Here is a 27,139-nt window from a genome sequence, read left to right on the forward strand (position 1 = left end):
AGGTCATCTAGTCCAATCCCCTGCTCAAAGCAGGACCATCCCCAACTAAATCATCCCAGCTAGGGCTTTGTCAAGCCTGGCCTTAAACTTCTAAGGATGGCGATTCCACCATCTTCCTAACTAACCCATTCCAGTGCATCACAACCTTTCTAGTGAAAAAGATTTTCCTAATATCCAAACTAGACCTCCTCCACTGCAACTTCAGACCATTGCTCCTTATTCTGTCATCTGCCACCACTGAGAACACCTAGCTCCATCCTCCCTGGAACCCCCTTCAGGTAGTTGAAGGCGACTTTCAAATCCCCCCTCACTCTTTTCTTCTGCAGACTAAACAAGTCCAGTTCCCTCAGTCTCTCCTCTAGCCCCCTAATCATTTTCATTGCCCTCCGCTGGACTTTCTCCAATTTGTCCACATCCCTTCTGTAGTGGGGGACCCAAAACTGGACACAGTTATCTAAATGTGGCCTCACCAATGCCGAATAGAAGGGAATAATCATTTCTCTACTGGCAATGCTCCTACTAACGCAGCCCCATATGCCGCTAGCCTTCTTGGCAACAAGGGCACACTTTTTCACTCATATCCACCTTCTTGTCCACTGTAATCCACCGGTCCTTTTCTGCAGAACTGCTGCCTTGCCAGTTGGTCCCCAGTCTGTAACAGTGCATGGGATTCTTTCGTCCTAAGTGCAGGACTCTGCACTCGTCCTTGTTGAACTTCATCAGATTTCTTTTGGCCCAATCCTCCAATTTGTCTCAGTCACTCTGTATCATATTCCTACCTGCCAGCGTATCTATCACCTCCCCCCCCCAGATTAGTGTCATCCACAAACTTGCTGAGGTGCCATCTACCCTATCCTCCAGATCATTAATGAAGATGTTGAACAAAACCGGTCCCAGGACCAACTCCTGGGGCACTCCGCTTGATACCAGCTGCCAAATAGACATCGAGCCATTTATCACTACCCATTAAATCCGATGATCTAGCCAGCTTTATATCCACCTTATAGTCCATTCATCTAACCCATACTTCTGTAACTTGCTGGCAAGAATACTGTATGAGACCATGTCAAAAGCTTTGCTAAAGTCAAGGTATATCATTTCCACCACTTTCCCCACACCCACAGAGCCAATCATCTCATGATAGAAGGCAGTCAGGTTTGTCAGACATGACTTGTCCTTGGTGAATCCATGCTGACTGTTCCCAATCATTTCCAGCTCCTCTTTCTTCCCTTTCTTAAAGGTGGGCACTATATTTGCCTTTTTCTAATCATCCAGGTCCTCTCCCTATCGCCACAAGTTTTTAAAGATAATGGCCTATTGCTCTGCAATCACATCAGCCAACTCCAGCAGCACCCTCAGATGCATTGCATTGGGCCCCATGGACTTGTGCATGTCCAACTTTCTAAATAGTCCTGAACCTGATCTTTCACCACTGAGGGCTACTCACCTCCTCCCCATTCTGTACTGCCCAGTGCAGTAGTCTGGGAGTAGCCTTGTCTGTGAGGACAGAGACAAAAACAATAATTGAGTACTTCAGCGTTTTCTACATCATCTGTCACTAGGTTGACTCCCCCATTCCGTAAGAGGCCTACATTTTCCCTGACCTTCTTCTTGGTGCTAACATATCTGTAAAAACCCTTCTTGTTACCCTTCATGCCCCTTGGTCGTTACAACTCCAATTGTGCTTTGACCTTCCTGATTTCACTCCTGCATGCTCAAGCAGTATTTTTATACTCCTTCCTAGTAATCTGTCCAAGCTTCCACTTCTTGTAAGCTTCCTTTTTGTATTTAAGCTCACTGAAGATTTCTCTGTTTAGCCAAGCTGGTTTCCTGCCATATTTGCTATTCCTTCTGCACATGAAGATGGTTTGATTGGTTATGGTAACGCGCAATGTAAATTGTCCCATTTTTGTTAGAAGTAAATAATGAGCTTTGCTGTTTCCTAAAGTAAATAGTCACTCATAACTTGTAAAATTATATTTGATTTAATCCTTTCAGGATCAAAACCAAGAAGGGGAATCATCTGGGGCTTGGCATAAACATTTGGGAGAGGTTAGCTAGTCTAGCCAAATGACTGGTGATAATTCAAATATCATAAGCCACCTGGTGATCAGTCTCTACTACTTAAGAAATGCTGCTAAATTTTCCTATAAAATTAGATACATATGAATTGTCAACTGAACTCTACCAGCTACTGGAAACTGCTACAATATTAGAAATGTACATGTTCGCTGTTTAATTAGCTGATCCTGGAGGCTCTTAAAGAAAAATATAAAGTCCCATTGAGTAAACTAAGAAGAGTTCAGAAATTAAAGTTAATGCCAATTTTTGTTATAGTAGTCTTATTTTCAATGGATGTTTAATAGGATTCTATCTGATACTGTTAGTTCTGAGATCTTGTTTAAGACATGCACAAGGTATGAAAGGAAACTGAATAGATAGATACCAAAATATTGCGTATTTAAATTTCTCTAAAAATAATAGATAGCTTGTCTCATACAACACCAAGAACACTTGATAAATATAAATTCCTTACTTTGTGAAATGTTATGTAGAGTAGTATTTGAGTTCTTTTAATTCTTCATGTGATTTTCAGGATTCCGGAATTTACATATTGATGATCAGATAACCCTTATCCAGTATTCTTGGATGAGTCTAATGGTGTTTGCAATGGGATGGAGGTCATATAAGCATGTCAGTGGTCAGATGCTATACTTTGCACCTGATCTGATACTAAATGAGTAAGTAGACAGTTACTGCTATTTACTAATATAAAAGATGAAATCCTGACCCCACTGAAGTCAGTGGGAATTTTGCTGTTGACTTGACTGGGGCCAGGATTTTGCTCAATGTTTCTATTTTGTTGTTTCATTAAACAGGGTTAAAATTAAGATAAAAGGAAAAAGCATAATATCAAAGATCAGTAACCTCAGGAAGGATTGCATAAGAGTCCAAAATATTCTGTTGACATGGCCATCTGTAGACTCAAAAGCAAAGTAGTTTTGGTGGTCGCTTTGTTTATGTGAGGAAAAGTTTAAAAAAAAAAAAGAATTATGTTATCACCAAATTAAACCTGAATTAGTTCGAATTTAAATTTCAGGACAAAGGGCTAATATCCCAAAGCCTTGTATCATGATTCATAGAAGTATTTCATGGGCAATCATGATGTATTTTTCCCCTCCCTCTTTAATAATTTGTCCTTGGAATTTGCAAAAGAAGCCTATACAAGGCAAGATGAAAATTAAACAAATAGGTTTATGATTCAGCTTAACATAAAACTAAGGACTAAGTCCCCAATCCTACTTCGGGATCCCAGTGCACAGATCCCCTTGCCCATGTGGAGTACCCAGGAAATCAGTGGAACGCTACACAATCACAGGGGTCATACATTGAGATCTGAGGGTGAAATCTTGGCCCTACAGAAGTCAGTGGCAAAACTCTCATTGATTTCAATTGATTTTACATCATGTATTTGGTATAGGAGGTGGGAAACCTAGGTTCCTGTCCCCCTGCTCCTGTGACTTAATATTTATGTAGAACGGCTTCAACAGGAGAAACTGAGTTGGAAGTAACCAGTAGCATTATTCCCCAATAAACAAGAAATGATATATTTAACTCATTTAAAAGAGGGTGCAACGCTTCAGATTCTGAACAGATTTGAAGTATTTTTCATTTAAAACAATAAAATATTGATCTACATACATGGAGAAAAAGCTTTTGGTCATACAAAAATATACATTTTGTTCATAATAGAGCATTCAGACAGATTGGAATTATCATTTAAATCACTTGGCTTGAAATCCTGTGTCCATTGAAGTCAATATTAAAAATCATGTTGATTTCAGTAGAACCAAAATTTCACCCATGATTTTATTTAACTCATTGACTTAAATCAAGTGGAGGCTTTGTAAAACTAACTTGTGCTATTGCACCTTTAGATTCAGTGTATAATGAGCTAACAAATGCTGCGTTTTTTTAAATGCTACTACTGGCAGTACATCTTAACTGAATTTCTGTAAACTACTGTAAGTAAAAAAAAAAAATATTGAAAATCAGGGCCTTGTTCCTGCAAACATTTCTGCAGTTATTTAACTTTGTTCACATGATTAGTCCAATTGATTTTAATGGGACGTCTCATAAAAGCCATCGGCAGAAGCTAACATTTATTTAAAAATTTTCTCCTTGTAAAATCTTTGTCGTGTCAAAATAAAATTGTTTCACAGTTAATAGTTAAAATTTATTTAGTCTTTCAACCCATTAACAAAGTAACCGTAAACGTTTTATACAACAAGCTAAAATTTGCAAAAATGCCTATATTTGTTTTCAAAAGCATCCTCAAAAATGTTTAGGCATCTAACTTTTGCTGAAATCAATGGAATTTAGGAGCTTAAATACCTTTGAAGATCTGGGCCTAAGTGGCTTAGGAACACAAGTTCCATTAACATCAAACTGCCTGGTCAAAACATTTCAGCTGTTTTGACTTGTAGAAGTTCAGTATATCTTAAGATCGTGTTGGTTACAAGTATAGCACAGGCTCTTTGTTTATTAGTTTTGTGTTTGTCATTTTCTCTTGTTCTTACAGTACAGATATTAGTGACTCTTCTACAACATAGATAACCATTTAAATGTGCTTCTTAGTTAAAAAATCCATATGTAAAATCTGAAATTCCACTAACCATTAGGAATCCAATTAAAGAAACACAAAACATCTACTCTAGCAATTTAAGATTATAAGTGGGAAGGAAGTAAAGAACTAGCAACATTTAAATAAAAATATCTGATTTACATTTTTTAAATTGTTGGGTTTTTTAATTAAAAAAAAATTCACCTGACATTCATCTCCTATCAGTCTAAGATGCCTATCTAACCAGTGACACTACTTGAAGGGAATTAATTTACCTTTAAACTTTCAATGAAATGTCTAGTTATGATGTTTTTGACGAAGGTAAAAACTAATATACACAAACATTTCAGAAATTTGTTTTACTTTATATATCTCTCTTCTTAATTTCAATAATGTAGTAATTAATTTAACAACAAGGTATGTACTGCAAAGAACTAGTGGCTGAGTCTTTTTTATTTTTACCTTTTTTTGGGGTGTAAGACAGAGGATGAAAGAATCATCGTTTTATTCATTGTGCCTATCCATGTGGCAGATCCCACAGGAATTTGTCAAACTGCAAGTTAGTCAAGAGGAGTTCCTCTGTATGAAATCATTATTACTGCTCAACACAAGTAAGTAGAAAATTGATTTTTTTTTGTCTTTATAACATTTTTTGTTCTGTACCTCAAGTATTAAAACAGTGAAATGTTGCAAAATTTCACACAGTGTTATTTATCGTGAAAATTGTAGGGCTGTATGCCCCGAAAAACAGAAGTACCTTTAAGCAAAAAATGTCTCGGCATCCAAAAAATACTGGTTCTTTATGTTGCGTAGAAAAAATATCAATGAGATATATGTTGAATACAAATTGATAGGTAGCCACGTTAAACTGTACATTTTCAGAGCAATTGTGCAGGGTTTCAGTCATGCAACTCTGAATTACTTTAATGGCAAAGCACAGATAAAAGCCCCATGCAAGCCTGTGAAATTTATCACTAAACGATAAATATCAAAATAATATTTCTATAAGAAAATGTCAGGTTTGGTCACAAGAACAGGACGTGACCCCTACATCAAGTCAATGTTTTGGACATTGAAGCAGGGAAGAACGGACATGGCTGACATAGCATGTCAGATTACTAATATTAATGGTTATTCAAATTATTTCTGGACAAAGATGGGCAAATTTAGTCCAGGTGAAAATTGGGGCAAGTGCACTGACTTCAGCTGTCTGCTCCAGAACTAAATTTGGCCCACCACCTCTAATCTGATCCCAGCTACATAACACCCTTCTAGGTTCCAGTTTGCTCATTGGTCTTCCACTTTCCAGGTAGGTGGACATGTGGGTAAAGTACTCTGCTAAGGTTCTGTCTATACTAATAAGAAATTAATCTGTTACTAACCACAGTTGTCAGTAATTAATTCCCTGATCCAATGCTGAAAGTGATTTAGCTGCTAACATAGACAGGACAAAACCAGTTTCCAGAACTCTTACTGAAAGTATTCTTGAGACTTAGTTCCTCAGAAGCCTTACACCTACAATAGGTGTGACAGGATAGACTCCTGTAGCGTGTTGCTTGGTTCTTCCAAGTGTCGAGAAAAATGTTAATTGAAGGTTTATTCCTCATATGCCTTTGCTTGTGACTCCTATGCTCAGCGTGTGACATCTATGTTCAACTTGACTAGCTTTTGCATAAGCATAGACTTTTTTTTAAAAAAAAGAACTTCTCAGCAACGGAATACTGTATATTTTTAATAGATGTTTAGAATCCAGAGGACATTCCACATTTGTATTGCCAGAAACTGTTACGGGAGTGAAAACAACTACAAGTTCAGTATGGTTGTCTTTCTACAACTTTATATTCGGCATTTTTCTGCAAAATCTAAATTTCTATTTTTAGAAGGCTTTTTATTTTTCCTGCTGAACAGAAAGCATTGGTTTCCAAACTACTGCTGCCCTGTTAACACGGCCTTGCTGAAAAGTCTGTCTTGCTAAACAACAGCTGCATAGAACTAAGAGATGGAAAAGACCTGGTGGGCTATCTGAGCCATCTTTTACAAAACTGTGCACTTTCCCACACCACATTCCATTCACACCATTGAGATGTGAATATCAAAGATTAAATTTAGACCATATCAATGCTAAAATTATTTTTAAAATAGAAATCTAAGACACAAACATTCAGCTAGAGTTAACCATTTGGCAAAATTCATCCCTGCTATAAATCCAGTTGCTTTAATGGAGTTGCATTAGGGATGAATTTGGCCTCTTTATTTTTTTTATATTAGAATCATAGAATATTAGAGTTGGAAGGGACCTCAGGAGGTCATCCAGTCCAACCTCTTGCCCAAAGCAGGACTAATCTCAGCTAAGTCATCCCAGCCAGGGCTTTGTCAAGCCGCAGCTTAAAAACCTCTAAAGATGGAGATTCCACCACTTCCCTAGGTAACCCATTCCAGTGCTTCACCACCGTCCTAGTGAAAAAGTTTTTCCTAATCTCCAATCGAGACCTCCCCCACTGCAATTTGAGACCATTACTCCTTGTTCTGTCATCTACTACCATTGAGAACAGCCTAGCTCCATCCTCCCTGGAACCCCCTTTCAGGTAGTTAAAGGCCGCTATCAAATCCCCCCTCATTCTTCTCTTTTGCAGACTAAACAAACCTAGTTCCCTCAACCTCTCCTTATAGCTCTTGTGCTCCAGCCCCCTAATCATTTTTGTTGCCTTCCACTGGACTCTCTCCAACTTCTCCACATTCTTTTTGTAATGGGGGGCCCAAAACTGGACACAATACTCCAAATGTGATCTCACCAATGCTGAATAGAGGGGAATAATCACATCCCTCAATCTGCTGGCAATGCTTCTACTAATGCAGCCCAATATGCTATTAGCCTTCTTGGCAACCAGGGCATACTGCTGATTCATATCCAGCTTCTTATCCACTGTAACCCCCAGGTCCTTTTCTGCAGAATTGCTGCCTAGCTCGCCGGTCCCCAATCTGTAGCTGTGCATGGGATTCTTCCATCCAAAGTGCAGGACTCTGCATTTGTCCTTGTTGAACCTCATCAGATTTCTTTTGGCTCAATCCTCCAATTTGTCTAGGTCACTCTGTATCCTATCCCTACCTTCCAGGGTATCTACCACTCCCCCTAGCTTAGTATCATCTGCAAACTTGCTGAGGGTGCAATCTACCCCATCTTCCAGATCATTAATGAAGATGTTGAACAAAACCGGCCCCAGGACCGACCCCTGGGGCACTCTGCTTGTGACCAGCTGCCAGCTATACATGGAGCCATTGATTACTACCCATTGAGCCCAATGATCTAGCCAGTTCTCTATCCATTTTATAGTCCATTCATCCAACCCATGCTTCTTTAACTTGCTGGCAAGAATACTGTGGGAGACTGTATCAAAAGCTTTGCTAAAATCCAGGTATATCACATCCACCGCTTTCCCCACATCCACAGATCCAGTCACCTCTTCATAGAAGACAGCCAGGTTGATTAGGCATGACTTGCCCTTGGTGAATCTATGTTGACTGTTCTTGATCACCTTCCTCTCTTCCAAGTGCCTTAAAATGGATTCTTTGAGGACCTCCTCCATGATTTTTCCAGGGATAGAGGTCAGGCTGACCAGTCTGTAGTTCCCTGGATCCTCTTTCTTCCCTTTCTTGAAGATGGGCACTATATTTGCTTTTTCCAATCATCAGGGACCTCCCCCAATTGCCACAAGCTTTCAAAGATAATAGCCAATGGCTCTGAAATCACATCAGCCAACTCCCTCAGCACCCTGGGATGCATTGCATCTGGCCCAATGGACTTGTGTATGTCCCGTCTTTCTAAATAGTCCTCGACCTGTTCCTTCAGCACTGCGGGATGTTCACCTCCTTCCCATTCTGTGCCGCCTAGTGCAGTAGGCTGGGAGCTGACCTTGTCTGTGAAGACAGAGGCAAAAAAGGCATTGAGTATCTCAGCTTTCTCCACATCCTCTGTCACTAGGTTGCCTCCCCCATTCTGTAATGGGCCCACACTTTCCCTAATCTTCCTCTTGTTGGTAACATACCTGTAGACACCCTTCTTGTTCCCTTTCACATCCCTTGCTAGCTGCATCTCCAATTTGTTCTTTGGCCTTCCTGATTTCATTCCTGCATGTTCAAGCAGTATTTTTATAATCCTCCCTAGTCATCTGAGCAAGCTTCCACTTCTGGTAAGCTTCTTTTTTGTGTTTAAGCTCACCAAAGACTTCTTTGTTAAGTCAAGCTGGGCACCTACCATATTTGCTATTCTTTCTGCACATCGGGATGGTTTGTTCCTGTGCCCTCAATAAGGTTTCTTTAAAATACAGCCAGCTCTCTTGGATTCCTTTTCCCCTCATATTAGCCTCCCAGGGGATCCTGCCCATCAACTCCCTGAGGGAGTCAAAGTCTACTTTTCTGAAGTCCATGGTCCATATCCTGCTGTTCTCCTTTCTTCCTTTTCCAGGATCCTGAACTCGACCATCTCATGGTCACTGGTGCCTAGGTTGCCATCCACTTCTACTTCCCCAACCAAATCTTCCCTGTTTGTGAGAAGCAGGTCAAGAAGAGCATGGCCCCTAGTTGGTTGCTCCAGCACTTGCACCAGGAAGTTGTCCGCAACACTCTCCAAAAACGTCAACTCTCTATTCTCTTTCCAGCGTGAAATAGTGATATATACTTGTTTATAGTTAAATAAAACATGCCTAAATGCAACAGGTCTTTCAAAAACTGTACTTGTGAAACTCAGAAGTAGCTGATGTTTTGGCTTGAAATTTTCATTGCATGTAGGAAGGTGAGAGGATTTAAACTATTGCCTATTGGGAAATATTGCTCATTTTTATTTTGTATAGTTGTCTCCTACATGTATACCTGCAACATACTGAATAAGGCTTGTGTATTACATCTTCCTGAGATACCAAGGGGGTATTAAATGTTCTTCATCTTGCCTGTCCTTCCTGGGATTGGCAGCTCTTTTCCACCAGCAACCTCATAGGATCCTGTCAGCAGAGCTAGCAATGGATATGTTGAATCAGTGCATCTCTTGGTTGCCTTGCCCCCTGCTCACTGCCTTGTTCATCACAGATGACTCTATTGCAGAAGGAGGATTTCAGTCACTTTGCATCTCCATCACCACCACCTCTGGCAGATTTTCTGTATCAGTGACCCCATGCCGGAATACCAGACACCAACATAACTGATTGAATCTGATCTATGTATCTATCTGCCTATGTCAGGTCACTGTTTCTGCACTCCACTGACTAACAGGAAAAAGTCCACAGTACAAGATAAAATAATTAACCAAACAGTACAATGTAAAATACAGTATACATTTTTCCTCTGTTGTTGTCTTCATAATCTAGTGCAACAATCAAGGGTATTACTTTCTCTTTAGTTCCTTTGGAAGGTCTGAGAAGTCAAAGCCAGTTTGATGAGATGAGAGCAAGTTATATTAGAGAACTGGTCAAAGCAATTGGTTTGCGGCAGAAAGGAGTTGTGGCCAGCTCACAACGTTTCTACCAGCTTACAAAACTTATGGACTCCATGCATGATGTAAGTTTGCTTTTACGAGGGGGGACAGGGGAAACTTATGCCAGAAACAAGAAAATTCCTTAAAAGTCAATTTTTAAAAATATACATATATGGGGATCTTTGTGGTATCCAGGCAGAGTTTTACTGGACATCTTTTAAATCAATGTACAACCAGATGGTCACATTTTTATTTATAGAGGATTCAATTGTATGGGAAAAATATATTTGAAAATGCCTTTCATTTTCTATATTTCTATTGATATTACTTCAGAGTGGTTGCACGTGTGTTTCTATATTATACAGACCAAAAATATACATTAAAAGAATATTATACAGGTGGTAAGTAAAGGCAAGTACTCAAACATTAGGAAATACAAAAATGAAGGTTGCTTGTGAGGTCAACTTTAATTTGGCCTTCTTATGCATATGTATTATAATGCAGTCTTTAATTACATGATCATATACATTTTTCCATAGAACCTCTGCCTTAATTCTTTTAGTTCCTAATTTTTTAGTGTTTGACTTTGCAATCTCAGCAATGTTCTTTTAACATAGTTTTTTGTGTGTAAGTTCCTAGGTTTTTAAAAAGCCAACTCATAAAACACAGAAATTTCATCATGGTATTATTGACGTCTGTCTGGTTCATCAGCAGGGTTGAAATTTTTATACTCACCTCAGAGACCTCTGCCCCTTGAGCTAAGTGACTAATTAATAGCATTAGTAGATTGTCATTCTCTGTGGATCAGCACTCGAGGAGGATGGGACACATACTTTGCCAGTGAGTTTCACAGATATTTGCTGACAGCAGAGGAATTATGAGACTCAGGAATCTTGGGTTCCCGTCCAGTCTGTGGAGGAGAATGTGTCTAATGGACCCAGATTCTTCAGCCCACTTCCACCAAATTTCACTCCTTCTTCCTCTACCCCTGCAGCCTATCCCTCTCCCAGTCCTGTCTCTTCCCCACTCCTGGCTTCCAGTTCCACTCTCCTCACCCAGAAAGTCCCCAGTCCCCATCTGCTTGCCCAGCCATTCCCAGATTTCTCTACCCCATAGCTCCTTGTTCCCAGTATCCTTACCTGGCCTCTCTTAGTTCCCCCCAGCTCCTTGTCCAAACCAGTTCTCATCCCCCACCCACATTTCCTATCCCCAGATCCCAATTCCAGTCCCCACCAACCCAATTCTTAGTCCCAGTTTCCCTCTTCTCCCCTCCCGGATTTAGTCCCAGTCTCCACCACTCAAGCTTCTTCTCTCAAGCCAGGGAGAGGGCAGGCTAGGACTTCGAAAAGGGAGGGGTGTAGTTGGAGGCTGGGACTAGTTGAGCCAATGAGACTGAGATTGGGAGAAGCGGGAAGACTGGGACTGGGAGCCAATGAGAAAAATAGGAGGGGGCATGGTGGACTGGGAAACAGTTAAATGAGGGGGGAAACTGAGATCAACCAAGGAGCTGGGGGGAGATTGGAATTGGCAGAACAAGGAGACTGGGACTAGAACCAGTGGAATTGGCAACGGAAGGAGAGTGGGACTAGAACCAGAAGTCTGGAGGCAGGGGAAACCATTGACAAGGAGCAAGAGGAGGAGAATTAGGACTGGCTTGGCAAAGAGATTGGGAATAAAGAGCCAGGGAGAGGATGGGTGGGATGACTGAGATTAAATGAGGAGCCTGGAGAGGGAGTTTAGGACTGGGAATCAGTGGGGGGGAGGGGAGGACAGATCAGGAGGGAGAAGTGAGACTGACTGGGCAAGAAGACTGGGCCTGAGTATGAGGAGAGGGAGAGATGGGGAGTAATTGAAGATTGGAATTCAGACAGCGAGCCCAGATATGGAAACTTGGATTGGCTGGGCAAGGAGAGTAGGATTCAGATGAGAAATCTGCAGATGGGCACTGGGACCAAGTGGGCAAATAAAATGAGACAAGGATGGGGTGGGGAAGAGAAAGCATTGAGACAGGGTCAGGCTGCAGGAGACAGGGCAGCAATGGTAAAGCATACAGAAAGTGAGCAGAAAAGTCAATGTTTAATACACTACACTCCCCTCGAGAGCCTGGTAAGGAACCCAATATTAATATCTTTGGCTGCCAACTAATATCTGAGAAACCCACTGACAGTATCCCATTCCCCTCTCATGTTGGTCCACACATAGGATGACAACCTACTACAGCTATCACTTAGTCACTTAGAAATATAGAATATTAGGGTTGGAAGGGACCTCAGGAGGTCATCTAGTCCAACCCCTGCTCAAAGCAGGACCAACCCAATTAAATCATCCCAGTCAGGGCTTTGTCAAGCTGGGCCTTTAAAAACCTCTAAGGATGAAGATTCCACCACCTCCCTCCTAGTGAAAAAGTGCTTTACCACCCTCCTAGTGAAAAAGTTTTTCAAATATCCAACCTAGACCTCCCCCACTGCAACTTGAGACCATTGCTCCTAGTTCTGTCATCTATCACCACTGAGTACAGCCTAGCTCCATCTTCCCTGTAACCCCACCACTTCAGTTCAGTAGTTGCAGACAACTTTCAAATCCCCCTCACTCTTCTCTACTGAAGACTAAACAAGCCCAGTTCCCTCATAAACCTCTCCTCGTAAATCATGTGCTCCAGCCCCCTAATCATTTTCATTGCCCTCTGCTGGACTATCTCCAATTTGTCCACATCCTTCCTGTAGTGGGGGGCCCAAAACTGGACACAATACTCCAAATGAGGCCTCACCAGTACCAAATAGAGGGAAATAATCACTTCCCTTGGTCTACTGGCAGTGCTCCTACTAATGCAACCCAATATGCTGTTAGCATTCTTGGCAGTAAGGACACACTGTTGACTCATATCCAGCTTCTTATCCACTGTAACCCTGGAGTCCTTTTCTGCAGAACTGCTGCCTAACCAGTCAGTTCCCAGTCTGTAGCAGTGCATGGGATTCTTCCATCCTAAGTGCAGGACTCTGCACTCGTCCTTGTTGAACCTCATCAGATTTCTTTTGGCCCAATCCTCTAATTTTGTCTAGGTAACTCTGTGTCCTATCCCTACCCTCCAGCACATCTACCACACCCCCAAATTTAGTTAATCCGCAAACTTGCTGATGGTGCAATCCACCCCATCCTCCAGATCATTAATGGAGACCTTAGCTCAAGTGCAGAGTTCTGTGCTGTGGATCTAAACATTCCAACCATGCAAAATGAGCCAGATTGGTGTCAATGTGATGCCACATGATGGAGTTTCTGTATTTTCTGTTTGCTGTTTAAAAAGCCTAAGAAATTATACACAAAAAACACATTAAAAGAACATTATTAAGGTCAGACTTTCAAGCACGCAAAAGTTAGGAAATACCATTATTATGGTTGCCTGTGCTATCATGCACATGTATCGTGATAAGTCACATACTTATGTTTTCATATGTTTTCCACAGGATGTCTGCCTCATTCAGTTCACAGGATGGATCTGCTCTAGGGATGAATCAGCATTGTATAGTAAAGGAGGTTGTTGCCTGCCTTATTGGCTGCAGAAGTTGGAATTAGAGCTGAGTGATATCATTAGATCAAACCTTTGTTTGGTGAAAATGCAAATTTTTGTGAATTCATATAGCTTTTGCTGAATCGTTTTGGTTGAAAACAACCTAAAAAATCCAGTAATACAGAAACATTTTGTTTTGATATTTTTAAACAGAAGATTTAGATTTTTTTATTAGAAATGACTTAATTTAGAAATTGTTTTTAATTTTACTTTTAAAACATTAAAAATGCGCAAACTCTAGGCAAAATGGTTTGACCCAAAATTATTATATTTTTCAATTTTTTGGAAATGTCAGAGAACCAAAAAAATCCATTATTCGCTCTGCAATAGTTTGAAGGTATGCAGTGAGAGAGGCAGGAGATTACAGGTAAAGAAAGGATGGGCTTACGGTTAATACAGCTGAATGATGCCCTGGAGAATTGGAATCTACTCCTCCCTCTGTCATAGAGATTTTTTGTGATGCTGGGCAAGTCACTTAAAGCAGACGTTACACAGGTGGTCACTAATTGTGTGTTCCTCATTTCTGGCTGCCCAACTGGATACCTTGGGATCTGATTTGCAGAAGTGCTGAGCACTCACAGCAGCAGCAACTGAAGTCAATGGGAGCTGGACATGGAACATCTGAAGTGCTTTGTAATTCTGCTCTTTAGCATTTCAAAAATCAGGTCCCTCAAATAGGGCACTGAAAAGTAGTGGGCACTTTTGACCTTAATCTCTGTGCCTCCGTTTCCCATCTGTAAACTGGTGAATAATACCACACTCTCATCTCACAGGGGTTTTGTGAAGATGAATTGAAGTATTCAGATACTATAGTACTGGGAACCACAAAAAAGCTCATGAGGAAATGAATAATTCTGTTTTCAGAGCAGGGTTTGAGTAGTGTGTACTGAATAAGACATGGGACCACGTGTTACACAATGAGGATAACAAAATATGAAATGAGTACCATCTATCCTGTTCATTGAATGCAGCTGGGGTTATTTTATAATGGGGTTAGTGAATTACCCCATTTTTTATAAACCGAAGGGTTCGCTTAGATATGTTTTGACTTCTGAAGTGAAAAGACCTATACGCTTGCAAGGCAAGCGTATGCACAGTATAATTTCACGGGTGATAGACATGTCAAATGACATTGATTGTGTGACATATTTAAAATAAACAATCATTAGTCATGTTTAGATAAATGTATAATGTATTATTATTAGTCTGAATTCTCACTTGCTTGTATTTCATTAAAACCAGCTCGTGAAACAACTCCATCTCTTCTGTCTGAACACATTTCTCCAGTCCCGGGCACTGAGTGTCGAATTCCCCGAAATGATGTCGGAAGTAATTGCTGCCCAGCTACCAAAGATTCTGGCAGGGATGGTGAAACCTCTCCTCTTTCACAAAAAGTGAAATGTCTTTTCTCTTATTGAAGAGATCATTTTCTGTGCCTTTTTTGTTTGTTTGTTTATTTTGGTCAGGATTTTGTGGTTTATTTTGGTCAGTATTTTGCAGTGTCAGGACTTTAGGAGGACTTTAGGATATTTGTTCTATTTACCATACCTAGCACCTTACATGCTATGTAAGTTTGATGTCCATATTGTGTGCTCCTGATTTATTTTACTGTTAAAATCATAACTGATAGTTGTCATAAGAAATGTTTTGTAAGCCAGAATAAGTTGCTCCTTAGGAATTCACAAGAACAATACTAAGAAAGGAAATCTTTATTTGTCTAAGAACAGTTATCTTGTACATTTTTCTTTCATATTCCTTTTAAAACTCCTGCTATGACATGAAGTAAACTTTTACTCTAGTACATAGAGTGGGTGTGAATCTGTATAAATATTAAAGGTCTGAAGAAATTAAAATGTACATTACCCACATTTACATATGGATACTTCTCCTTTTACTAACTAACCTGCCTCTCTGTTCGAAGTACAGTATCCAAGTTTAGGTTGATAGTGATACACAGCTTCACAAGTAGTTAGCATAGTGGCAACAAAATGTACATTCATATGTGTGCATGTGTGTGTCCATACCAAAGTAAAACTAAAGCAATTCTCTGCAAAGATTGGAAGAATTAGGGAAATGTCAATGTTTGCCTCCTACTGAAACCAATAAATACAGTGGAATATAGAGAGACACATCCTACTGTTACTACTACTTCTCCTTAGCAGTATGACACTTATCAGTAAAAGCTAAACCATCTAACTCTCATTTGAAACTTATACATTTTAACGTTTATTCGTATAGCCCCTACTGTATCTTTTAGATGCTTTAAATATGTTTTAGTTACATGTCTCTCTTTAACAATCAGTAATGTTTAATGACTACAGCCTTTGGTGATCTTAATGTGTTATTGGATAACTCAAACACCCAATAAAATCAAATTACAGGGAGATAAAATGCAAAAAGAAATAGAAAGAATGATTATAAAAGCTTTGATATGCACCAGTCTCATTATAATGCCATTCAGTGAACCTAGCACTGGTTTAGAAAGAAAAGTTGGTACAATTGGCGTAACTGTAATGGAGGCTAATGTTGCTGTGAGTACAAGTAAAGTACCCTTATAAGATCAAAGAGAATGTCATAACTTTCATAAGGGGACTGAAATGTTTTACTGAAGAAGTGTTGTGATATTTTCTTTGAAGCGGATATAATAAACCTCAGATGCTTAGTTCTGTCAGTTAATAGATATAAACAACATAGAAATATCTCATGGGTAAACAAAACCAAATATTAGGCTACAAAATTGTGAAAAGCATTAGTGATTTTATTTGTTCTTGGAAGCCATATCCTATTTCTCCAAAATTCCCAGAAATACCTTCTTCAGGGATTGACGTACTGATTGGCTGGTGCCTCCTAGAGCAAGCTACACTAAAAATGAGAATAAAATTTAAAAAAAACTAGCCAAATATTTTAAAAAACAGAACAAGATAAGCTAGGGCCATGTCACTTTCTTTTTTAATGATCAGATTTGAAGTCTTAACTGTCCATGGACAAGTAATTTGATTTTTTTTTTCATTGCCTGACTTTAACTCTGATCCTCATAGCATTTATATGTTTATATATTACAGGTTTAATCTGTAAGAGTTCTTTGTTTTTTCAATATGAGGTTGGTGGTGGGTTTATTATTATTATTATTTGTATTCACTATTTAAATTTGTACCTGGAGCTACATGATTTCCCGCATTTGCTCACTAATCCATTGCATAATAATACCATTTCTGCAAGCTCTCTGAGAAGTTGAACATTGCTGGGGGTCTTGAAAACAGTATGGCAAAATTTATCATTCACTAAATACACTATTCACTGTCCGTAACCTATTAAAACACACATCCTTGCCATGCCATAAAATTATCCTAGACATCCCACCTTTGAATTTAGAATATGGAACAGTGAATATGATCTCCTTAAGAATGCCCCTAAATTCAGGTTATGTAAATCTCTGACTCAGCTTCTGCAATATGTTCTAAGTGGGTACCATCTTAATGATCATTTTTTATCACTGCCTTCAGTGCTCTGGTAATCCCCCTTATGTGGCAGGCACCTCCAAAAGAGCTCTCACTTGCCTCAAAGACATCATCAGCAAGAGCTTAAGTTGCCCTGATCTTTTGAGAATAAATCGTAAATTCCCAAAAAAGTTTTCCAAACTAATAAACTTTTTAAGATCTACATCTCAGAAAAGATTATCCATACCAGAATGCTCACAGTTGTATATTTTGCAGTGTACAGCTAACTGAGAAGTCTGTCTAAATTTGGCTTTCATACCATTTGAAAATCCCATATTCACTGCTGCATCATCTACGTTTAGACAAAACAGTTTTGAGCTCTTCCTGCCCTGATCCCCATGTAATTCCTAAATTTGTTTTTGTTCCATGGTTTGATACCATCATCTGTCTTAGTTTCCAATTGTATTGTGTCAGTAAGCAGAACACAGGTTTTTCCATACTGGACACATCTAATGTGATCAGCTACAGCCCTGTCCAGTAATCCAGCAACAAGCACAGTAAGAAGAGACTTTGCAGTTGTCTATATACATTTTTTCATTGCATGGATGTTTAAGGTCATTTTTGACCTGCAAGCAGCAAATTCTGGATCTGCTCATGCTGAATTTTGCAGTGCAGTCTAGTAATAGGAGAGTCTTGTGGGAGAAGGGTGCCACTCACTTGCATTCACTATGAGCAGTAGAACAGCTACATCCCTGGGTAGGAAACATTTTAAAAGTCTTGCCCTCTTATGAGAGGACTGTACTAATTAAAAAGTTTCTCATTCTTTTGCAAATCGCGCAAATCTTTTCCTCTCTCTACCATAATCACAATCATTATTTAGCTTTCTGCAAATTTGGAAAAGTGGGTTTAGGTCTAAGGCTCTCATCTTCATTTTCATGTTCTTCTATTCTATCTGCTTTCTGTTTTCTTGTCCCAAGGCTTTCAGTATTATCCTCTGCTGCTTCAGACTGATCTTCTTTTTAAAAAAGACAAAACAAATAAAAAATAACCTTCCAGGGTCATTTTAGCATTACTGCAATTTTTCACCTATTTTTTTAGAGCAGCCATGTCTCTGTATATATATATTTATTATACAAACGATTGATATGCAAATTAAACTGCTTGGCCCTGGCAGAAGCACATATATTTGCAACTAGAAGGCTGTAACAAAGTGTTAAAGAGAGAAAATATACAATTTCCCAGTGTCACCAACTTGGCCCATATAACCCAAACCTATTTAGTTGTCGTAACCATCCAAGAATTTCGGGAAGATCATTGACAGACCAGACATAGACCTGGCCTATTTTTGTTAGTTGTTATGACACAGGGAAGTATAGTCTGTGTGCTATGTCTGCACTTGATACAGAGCCCATTGAAGTCAATGATTGTCTTTTCACTGATTTCAGTAGGTTTTGGATGAGGCCTGCTATTCTGACATAATAAACTCAAGCCTGGATATTTTTATTGTTCATCTGTTCCTGGAGCTGTATTGCAATCATATTTTCTAGTACCATGTCTAAAAAGGGTAGTTAAGAACTGAGCATGTAATTTTAAATAGCAGAAGACTGAAAGAAGTCTTCTCTAATTCAGGCTTCTCTCTCACTTGCTTTAAACTATGGAAACATACCTGTCAGTGATTCATTAATACAGTTGGATAAAACAGCTAACTGATAAAACAGATACCTCCCTACATCCCAAAAAGAACTTTGTTGGGCAGGGATCCAAGCTGCAGCTGGTGGGGCAAAGCTTAGCAACTAAACTTCATGGTTTTCAACTTGAAATGAATCTAGAAACCTTGCACCGGATGGAGGATTTGTGGCATCAAAAGGTCTGCTGAGAACTCTTAAGTGTTTAGTGGCTATCATCTGCTCTGATGGATCCTAATCTAAAAGCTAAGAAATGGCTCAGCTGACATTATAAACCAGTGGCAGGAAACAAATACTGTCACTAGTGAATCCACTACTGCCCCAGGAAGCAACAGTAACTGGGAACTGGGGACAGAAGGCCCTCTGCCAGATAATGTATCCTGAATGAGTGGCATGGTGCACATTCATAGTTTTTCAGGAAAGGAGTTTTTTCGGTGGCAGAGGCATGGTAGACTCTAGGAAGGCATCACTGGAGATGTAAGCACTGGTGTGACAACTTTTTTTTTATTTGGGAGGGGGGATAAGGGAAGTGACAGAGATGATTAGAGTCATTGGAGGTTTGTGGGTACAGAGCTTTAGCTGGGGTATAATGGTATGTGAAAACAAATGGACAAACACCATGTACAGCAGCTAAGCATCTGGTTCCAACTAGCTGAGTTAGTGTATTGAAAGCTTTACACTGGTAGGTATGTGTTGTAAGTAATGTTTGTTGGTAACACAATTGGAATAGGTCGGTGCCAGATACATAAATAAATAAATATTCCTCAGGCCATTAGACTGAGCCAGATCTGTCTACTCCCCACTGTTGCAAAAGAGTGACTCCCACAAGTTAACACAGCCCCAGAACTGGAGAATGCAGGAAGCTCTTTGACATTCACTCTGCTTCTTCTACACACCAGCCCAGCTCTGAACAACAGTGACTCTTCTCCCCCCCGCGCCCCATCCCTTGAGCAGAAGGTTGACCTTTCTTTCCTCTGGATAAGGCAACCTGCTGCTGCAGAGCCAGTATCCAAAGCCTTCACAATTTTGCATGGCTTAGCAACCTGTGGATATACTGGCAGACCAAGCCTAGATTGTCAGCCTTATTAGATTTACTGGCTTGTGCTGCTTTGTGTCACAATGACCTGAGTGTTGAACACAGGGTTTGCTTTTAATTTAATTTTTTTCCCCTTCAAAGATAAAGGGGGGCGGGGGGAATGTTTCTTTTAAGATTGCTAAAAAAGCTTATTATTTACATGACAGTCGGGTTTGTCTGAAGAATGTGTTTTGAACATAACTGGTTTATTTTGAAGTGTTATTGACTCAGTAGGCTGAAATTGGTAGCATACAGAGCCAAAGTATGAATTGTCAAAGTGCTTAGACAACTACACATAAGAAAAAGGTAGCAGTGGAGTGACAGATTTCAAGCATTAGAACAATCCTAAGAAAGGACCAATCCACTCTGAATTAAGGTTACTGATTTAGTAAAGCATACGCATAACCCTGCTTTGCTATGGCTCTAAGAGCCTTCTGGCTGCATGGCACCTCACTGAAATAAACGAGAGAAAGGGGCGTGCCTGCACATCCCCTTGTTAGGATGGGGGGCCTGTGTGCAGAATATTTTGTGAATATGGACGTACTTGGATTTAAAATAGTTGACTCATTAGAAACCAAAGACTTTAAAACCCAGGTTACGAAATTGTCACCATTTCAAAGTTTTTAAAAGGATATTTGTGACACAAGTTTTTGTAAAGCCCTTAGTTTTATAATAGTAAATTCTCTAAATATGGTCACGTGTGTGTTTAATTCTAATAAGGAGTCTAACTCCAAAAAGTGCCAATTTACTGTTTGGTTTGTTTTTAAATCTTCATAAAAGTCTTTAGAAGCCATAAACCAAAGTTGTCTGAGTTAATCTAAAATGAACAAATCTACTTAAAAATGGTCTCGATTGCCGTTGTTACTAAGGGTATCCAAATGTAAGGTTAAAGCCCTCATTATGAGTAATGGTATTTCATGCAATCCTTGTTCTGACAGATGAGGAACATGAAGCATGCATAATTGAAATATTTACTTTTTATTTTAAAAATCTCTCTCACACATGCATTCTTGATTCAGCGATGTAGATCCAATGGACGGTCTTCTTATGCAATACAAGCAATTTTATAATGCAATTTAGTTTGCCAGCAAGGAGCAAGTTAAATCAGCTATAGGGCCAGATGTCTTGACTTCATATGGAGGAGTAAGTGCCTGGTACAGGATTTCACCATCCTCATTCATTTTACTAATGCAGTGTTATGTTCAATTGTACTTTCAGTTGCACAATGAGATTTCATCTGTACGTAACGTCCAGTGGTGATCACAACATTAGTCTTTCTTTCAAAATGGGAATTGAAGTTTCAGCGACAGACAAACAGATGTTAACAAAGATTATTATTATGTTAAGGTCTGGATACTGTTGCTGTTAAGACTGTGGGGTGTGAGATCTGAAGCTGGAGCTTTGCCATTGAAGTCAAGGGGCGTTTTGCCATTGACTTTGCCAGGGGAAAGAGTAGGGCCTATAGTGTTGTTCCAGCTATTAGCAAAATTTCTAATCATAAAACAGAGAAACATTTTGTTTTATATAAAGGTGTATTTTAATTTGGATAGTACAGCACATTTAAAAATGTAATTTATTTGGGCATAATGAGGATTTTTTAAATTCTCACCCGGATTAAAAGGTCCATGTCCACACTTTGGCACTATACAGTTACGTCACCTTCTATCATGATGTCACTATTCAACAAGAAGGTTACATTAATCTCCTAGGGTTATACCCATTGCAAAACATAGTATTTCCCAAGATACTTTTTAAGGGGAAAGAAGCTTTAGAGCTATGGATTTCAATAGGAATTTTACACCTAACCTCCTACCCCCCTGCAACACACACACACACCCTTAGGTTCCTTTTAAAATCCCATCTTAACTCACAACACTGCTTAAAATTGCAGAGCCTGCTTTTCCTTTCATGCCAGTTTTACCTTGGTGTCACTTCATTGACTTCACTGCTACACTCAATTTGGAGTGATGGGAAAGGAGAATCAGTCTTGTTCAATTCTAATTGTACTTTGAGCCAGATTCTGCTACCTTTAATCAGACCAAACAGCACATGACACACTGAAGTCTGCTGGACTACTCATGAAGTAACTATTCACTATGAGTAAAGGTATCAGAATCTGGTTCTTCAGAATTTCCTTGACCCTCTATTTTTAAATACATTACAACATTTTCCAGTATATATAGGAAGACTTTCATTTGAAACATCTTGAATTTCTTTGTACATAATAAGAAAAATCACACCTGATAGAAGAAGCACAAGCTAGTGGTTAAAGCACAGGCCTAGGAGTTATGAAATATTGGATTTACGTCCTGATCTTCATGTCATTTAACCATTCTGTTTCTCATTTTCACTTCTGTAAAATGAAGATGACAATCCTTCCCTGTTTTGCAAGATTGTTGGGAGACTTAATGCATTTGGTAAGGGCTTTGAGATCCTTGATGGAAAACACTACAGAAGTGCCAAATATTTATATTTTATTTGAAAAAACATTTGGACTGGTGTTAATATTTCTCTGTATTGAACAATCGAGAGTGTAAGTGATGACCACAAATTTCCACTCTGTTCCTGTTATTTTTATAAAAACGCTGATCTGAGACTTGTATAAGATTTCTGTATTTTCCAGTGAAGAGGAACCGATGTCTATATATTTGTAAGTCTGAAATAGCATTCAAGTATTTTTGTAAAGTTGTTGCCTAGTTATTGTTGTCATGTCCAATAAATTGGAGATATGCTTAACTTGCAGGAATACGAGAGGTGTTTAAAACCCTGATTACAGCAGAATTGGGAGGTAAAGTGAAGCTCTATGGTATTGGGAGGTCATTGAACATTAATTTGTGATGACTAACATGATTCCTTTGAAAACTTATTAACTTCTGTGGCTGTGGAACAATGCTTTTATGGGTCTGCAGCCGTGGAGTTTAATTTCAACTTGATTGACCCTCTCAGGTCCAGTACAGGTGATAATATGCAGAGTTTTCTGATTGAAGAAATCCATTCCCTACACCCACTGTTTTTCTTTTGTTTTGAGCTTGCATAAATGTTGATAGAGGGAAAGCTAAACATAATTGTGGCTGATTTGGGTTCACGGTTTTAGGGCAAACCCAGTGATATGACATGCCAGTAGTGATTTTCATAAAAACTGCTCATGGCTGAATTGTAGGATTTTTTTTACCAACTCAGAATTTATTTATTTAAAAGTTGAAGAAATAAAATGCAAAAGGGTCAGGATTGTGCATTTCATGCATTTATCACTCGACATGGGGGAAAACTGAACGTAGAATGAGCTGAAAGATGATTATTTATACTGCAGGAGTGCCTCGAGGCCTCAATCAGATAGCTGTGCCCCTTTGGGCTAAACACAGTTCACACACACATCATGAAAAGAGACAAGTGGATACCAGTATGATTATCTTAGTGATTACCCCCTGCATTAGATCTCATTTTTCTATCTTCTTTTAAGTGCAATAATTTTGGGGCAGTAAGAAAACTTACTGAGCCAGCTTTCTTGAAGAATTCCTTAATACTCTTATTACTCCTGTCAATGAGCTGATTCCTCGAGGGTGTCCATACAGGCAATTAATGGATTCATCAAAAGTCAAAGCAGAAGCTATCTAGACGGCATATTTAAGATGGTCAGATGAAGCTAACTCTAGAATATCGTTCATCAGGCACTGCCCAGGGACTCTTCTTCAGTTCTCCTATTTGTTCATGCAGAAGCAGAATAGTTCTAAACACCAGCACTTCAGAGCTTGTCAAAGTCTCTCGGCTAATTAGTCATAACCCTTCCTGGGCTGCACAAGCAAGTATTCCCCATCTCCCTGTGCCGAGGAGACAGACAGAAAAAGGGCATAAAGAGGCAGCACTAGGAGGACCCTTGGCTCCATCCCTCTACTCTCCAGACGAAGTAGCCGTGGGAAGTAAAATGCTCTATGGAAGAAGTTGTAGTAACTTACTCCCTCTTTGGAGTAAAGGAGGAATTACTATTCTGATCTGCTCCTGCATTGGTGCAGCAACATGTCACTCCTTTACTCAGGGCAAACTGGCAAATTACAGTCTAGACCATTGTGAGTAGGCTCTTCTCCCCACTCAACTTGCTCTATAAACACGCGAATACAGTTCAAACACCCCCCTTCCTGTGGGCTGACTTTATACCATTACATAAGTTCAGCTCAGACTGTCTTCCCAGCCGTGTCAATTCCTAGAGTTCCTCTCTCAGAATTCAGGACTGCTCACCATAGCGCATATCTCTTCAGACAACCATGCCCACCTCACTTATTAATGAATCACCTGCTTCAGTGAGTCAGAAGCACCCACTTATCTGTTTTCCAGCAGGATCAACATGCACTCAGAGGAGGTTTGGGCAAACACTGCAGGCCTGTTACACTCATCTACAAAGAGTGTCAGCGTTAAGGTTAAAAAAATACATATATATATATGCTCATGCATTGATCTCAGAACAGCATGTTTTCATGCAAACACTAGTAGCTGTGTTTTCTCTACATGATAGTACAAGCTGAAAATGAAGTTTCAGTGTCATTTCTGAATTTCCATGTGCTTATGAATTGAGATTTTGGGATAGTATCAGTACTACATGTGTGTGATCTAACCACTTTGAATGTAACATAAATTATTGGGTTAAACAGCTTTTACAAGTGAACTTAAATGCAGAACATGCTCTGTAATATAAAACTATAGGAAAAGGCATTTTGGTTCCTGCCAAAATTCCCTTTTTTTAAAAATGAGATGTATTGTTAAATATCACATTTTTTAAAAAAGCAGAAAAGAATAATTGTGACACTATAAACTCAATGTTGATTGCAATTTAAGGCCCTCCTTCAGTTACTTACACATGAGTCCAGATGTGTCAGAGCTTTGGGAGAGTAATTTTTCCTTTCCACATTTACTCACCCAATACTATTTCTTTGGTTTGAGATTGATGCCCTCATTATTAACACATTATGCTTGCAAAATCTGGTTTTAATCAGCCTTTATACCACATCACGTTCTAAATAAATTGGTGACTGTGAAGTTTGTATTGGCTATATAGAAAATATCCATCTGTCTGGAAGAAAAGCACTATAGAAAAACTAGGTAGTATTATTACTTTATTTTAGCAGAAGAGCTGATGGGAGGGAGTGAAGAGCGTTAAAAAATTAACACCCAGGATTTGAGTTGAAGATGCTAAATCAATTGGGTTTGACGCCTCTGCTTTATTCAATAGCTGATAAAAGGCCACGTAATTGAAATCCTCATTCTGTCTGACATGATTATCAGTCACTGCAATGATAAAGTTGCAATGGAGATTGACTCAGTAAGCTCTTTACATGACGCAGATGTCTGTTCACTTGATCATCCAGGTGAGTTGATATGATAATTATCCCCTGACATTGCTACAGGCAGATAATCCCAGAAATCAGGACTAAGTGAAAGATATGCAGTGGTTTAGATGCAACTATCACTTTTTAAAAAGAAAAAAATCAGTAAATGCAGAAGGGAGGAGCTAGAAATAGAAGGAAACAAATCGACTGAATGCAAGACAGTGGGGAATCCCTTTGTCCCCAAACACCGTGCTATTATTTTCTGACAGGAAAAAAAGCAACAGCAAACATGTTGAGGTGCTGCTGAAAAAGGAGTTGCATTTACACCCCCAATAAAATAGAGATTAAAATAGGTTTTAATTCTTACTGTTTTGGAAAAAAATCAAGATAAAGCATCTAAATTACATGATACTTTAATGGAACATCCTCTGCCAGAGTGCAGGGATCCAGCACAGTTAGAGACTTGAAATTGTAACTATTGTTTAGTAATGCAATTCCCTGCACTGACTGAGTGACTCTTTCTAATTTGCACTTTGCCTCTCAGGCTACTTCTCAGACATGCAGTCCCTAACTGTCCCTCTTTCAGAATATCAGCCTCTGTATTTTCAGAAAAATATCTTCCATTTTTCTTATAGGTTCTCTTTGTCCAAAGTGTGTCTGTGGCACTAAAACTGTGTCTTTCCTCTGTCATCAGAAGTACTAACTGATAACTTCCCAGTGTTGGTCGCATGCACTAATCTATGTAAACTGTCTAAGTGCTATTAGTTCAAGTGTAGGGATCTATAGAATCACTCTATGCTTATTTTGTCATTGTAGCGTATATAGCTTAAGTCTGTTATTCCTTTGTTTTCTGTGCACTGCACCTCTAAATTGCCATAAACTTTATCTACTGTGATGGCGGAAATTTTGTTTTCACCATTGCTGCCAAGCCTGTAATGGAGCAGAGACACACACACACACACTGTGCTCTCCCATGGTTAATTTACTTATGTTCTGTCTTGTTGATACTTCCTCTATCTAAACTGACATCATAGACTGGGAATATGTGTTCTGCACTTTGTGTATGGGAAACATTACAATAACCTTAGCAATTATGCAAATCCTTCTTCTGTAATTGGCTATTGGTATCAGACCATCCCATCCCCTTACAACAGTCCACGATTGCTGAAGCTCCTGACTTTCCTCTTTACCTAACTGCAGCTGTGAAAAGAAACTTCATTTAGGAATTTGGATGGGGGGACTATGCCTTCCTCGAGGCACTGGAGGGGGGATAACTAGACGTAGTATATGGATGCAGAGTTCTGAGCACAGTAGCCAATTGGAACAAAGCGATGTATAGTAACTAGTTGGAATCTAAGGGAGAAAGGATGCAGAGCAGATGTCATCAGATTTTTGTGCTGGACAGTGTTGGTGGCTGTCAATCTTCAATCTCTGGGAAGTCACAGACCAGGTTAGAGCTGATGGACTTCCATTTAGACTAAATGTAAGACGCAATTAAGCTCCTTTATGGATATTTGAACCAGAAACAATAGAAGCCACCTAAGACATGGGGCCAGATGGAAAGGCCTGATCAAGAACTCACTCACAGAGAATTAGAGTGGTTTCCCTGGGACTCATTGCAAATGCAGGGACTGGGACATTAATTGGTGGAAGGGTGTGTCAGAAACAGAAAGGAACCAGGAAGCCAGGAGAAAGCAAAAGAACCAGGTGATAGTGTGACCCTGAAATGGAGCAGAGCCAAATTTGGGCCTGGAAAGAAGCTTGGATTTCTGAGCAAGAACACTGCCTGCTGTTGATTGTCTCTACTGTGTTCAGGGAAACAGAACTTTGTGTACATTCTTTGTAAATAAATGGGATTGGCCCAAAGAAATCCACAACTCATATCCTCAATTTCTCCGCCTAATGGAAATAACCTGGCCAGGCCACGAGTATTGGCTAAATAACCGTTTGAGCTAAAAGGGGGAATAATAG

The 27,139-nt window shown here is 39.5% G+C and overlaps 1 protein-coding gene across 2 annotated transcripts in view; it reads left to right on the plus strand.

The window, feature by feature from the left end:
* PGR (progesterone receptor) overlaps window positions 1-23,061 on the plus strand; it is a 74,235-nt gene extending 51,174 nt beyond the window's left edge. The window contains exons 5-8 of one of the 2 annotated variants that reach the window (XM_067567902.1): window positions 2,597-2,741; window positions 5,105-5,235; window positions 10,014-10,171; window positions 14,896-23,061. In XM_067567902.1, the coding sequence (XP_067424003.1) occupies window positions 2,597-2,741; window positions 5,105-5,235; window positions 10,014-10,171; window positions 14,896-15,051 (590 nt within the window). In that variant the 3' untranslated portion in view covers window positions 15,052-23,061. Of the gene's footprint in view, window positions 1-2,596; window positions 2,742-5,104; window positions 5,236-10,013; window positions 10,172-13,549; window positions 13,736-14,895 lie in introns of those variants that run through there. The other variant, XM_067567895.1, reaches the window with a different exon arrangement.
* The last annotated feature ends 4,078 nt before the right edge of the window (window positions 23,062-27,139 follow it).

This window comes from Emydura macquarii, unplaced genomic scaffold (assembly GCF_026122565.2).
Source record: "Emydura macquarii macquarii isolate MOO-44397 ecotype Brisbane River unplaced genomic scaffold, CSIRO-AGI_Emac_v2 contig_318, whole genome shotgun sequence".
Classification (NCBI taxonomy): Eukaryota; Metazoa; Chordata; order Testudines; family Chelidae; genus Emydura; species Emydura macquarii.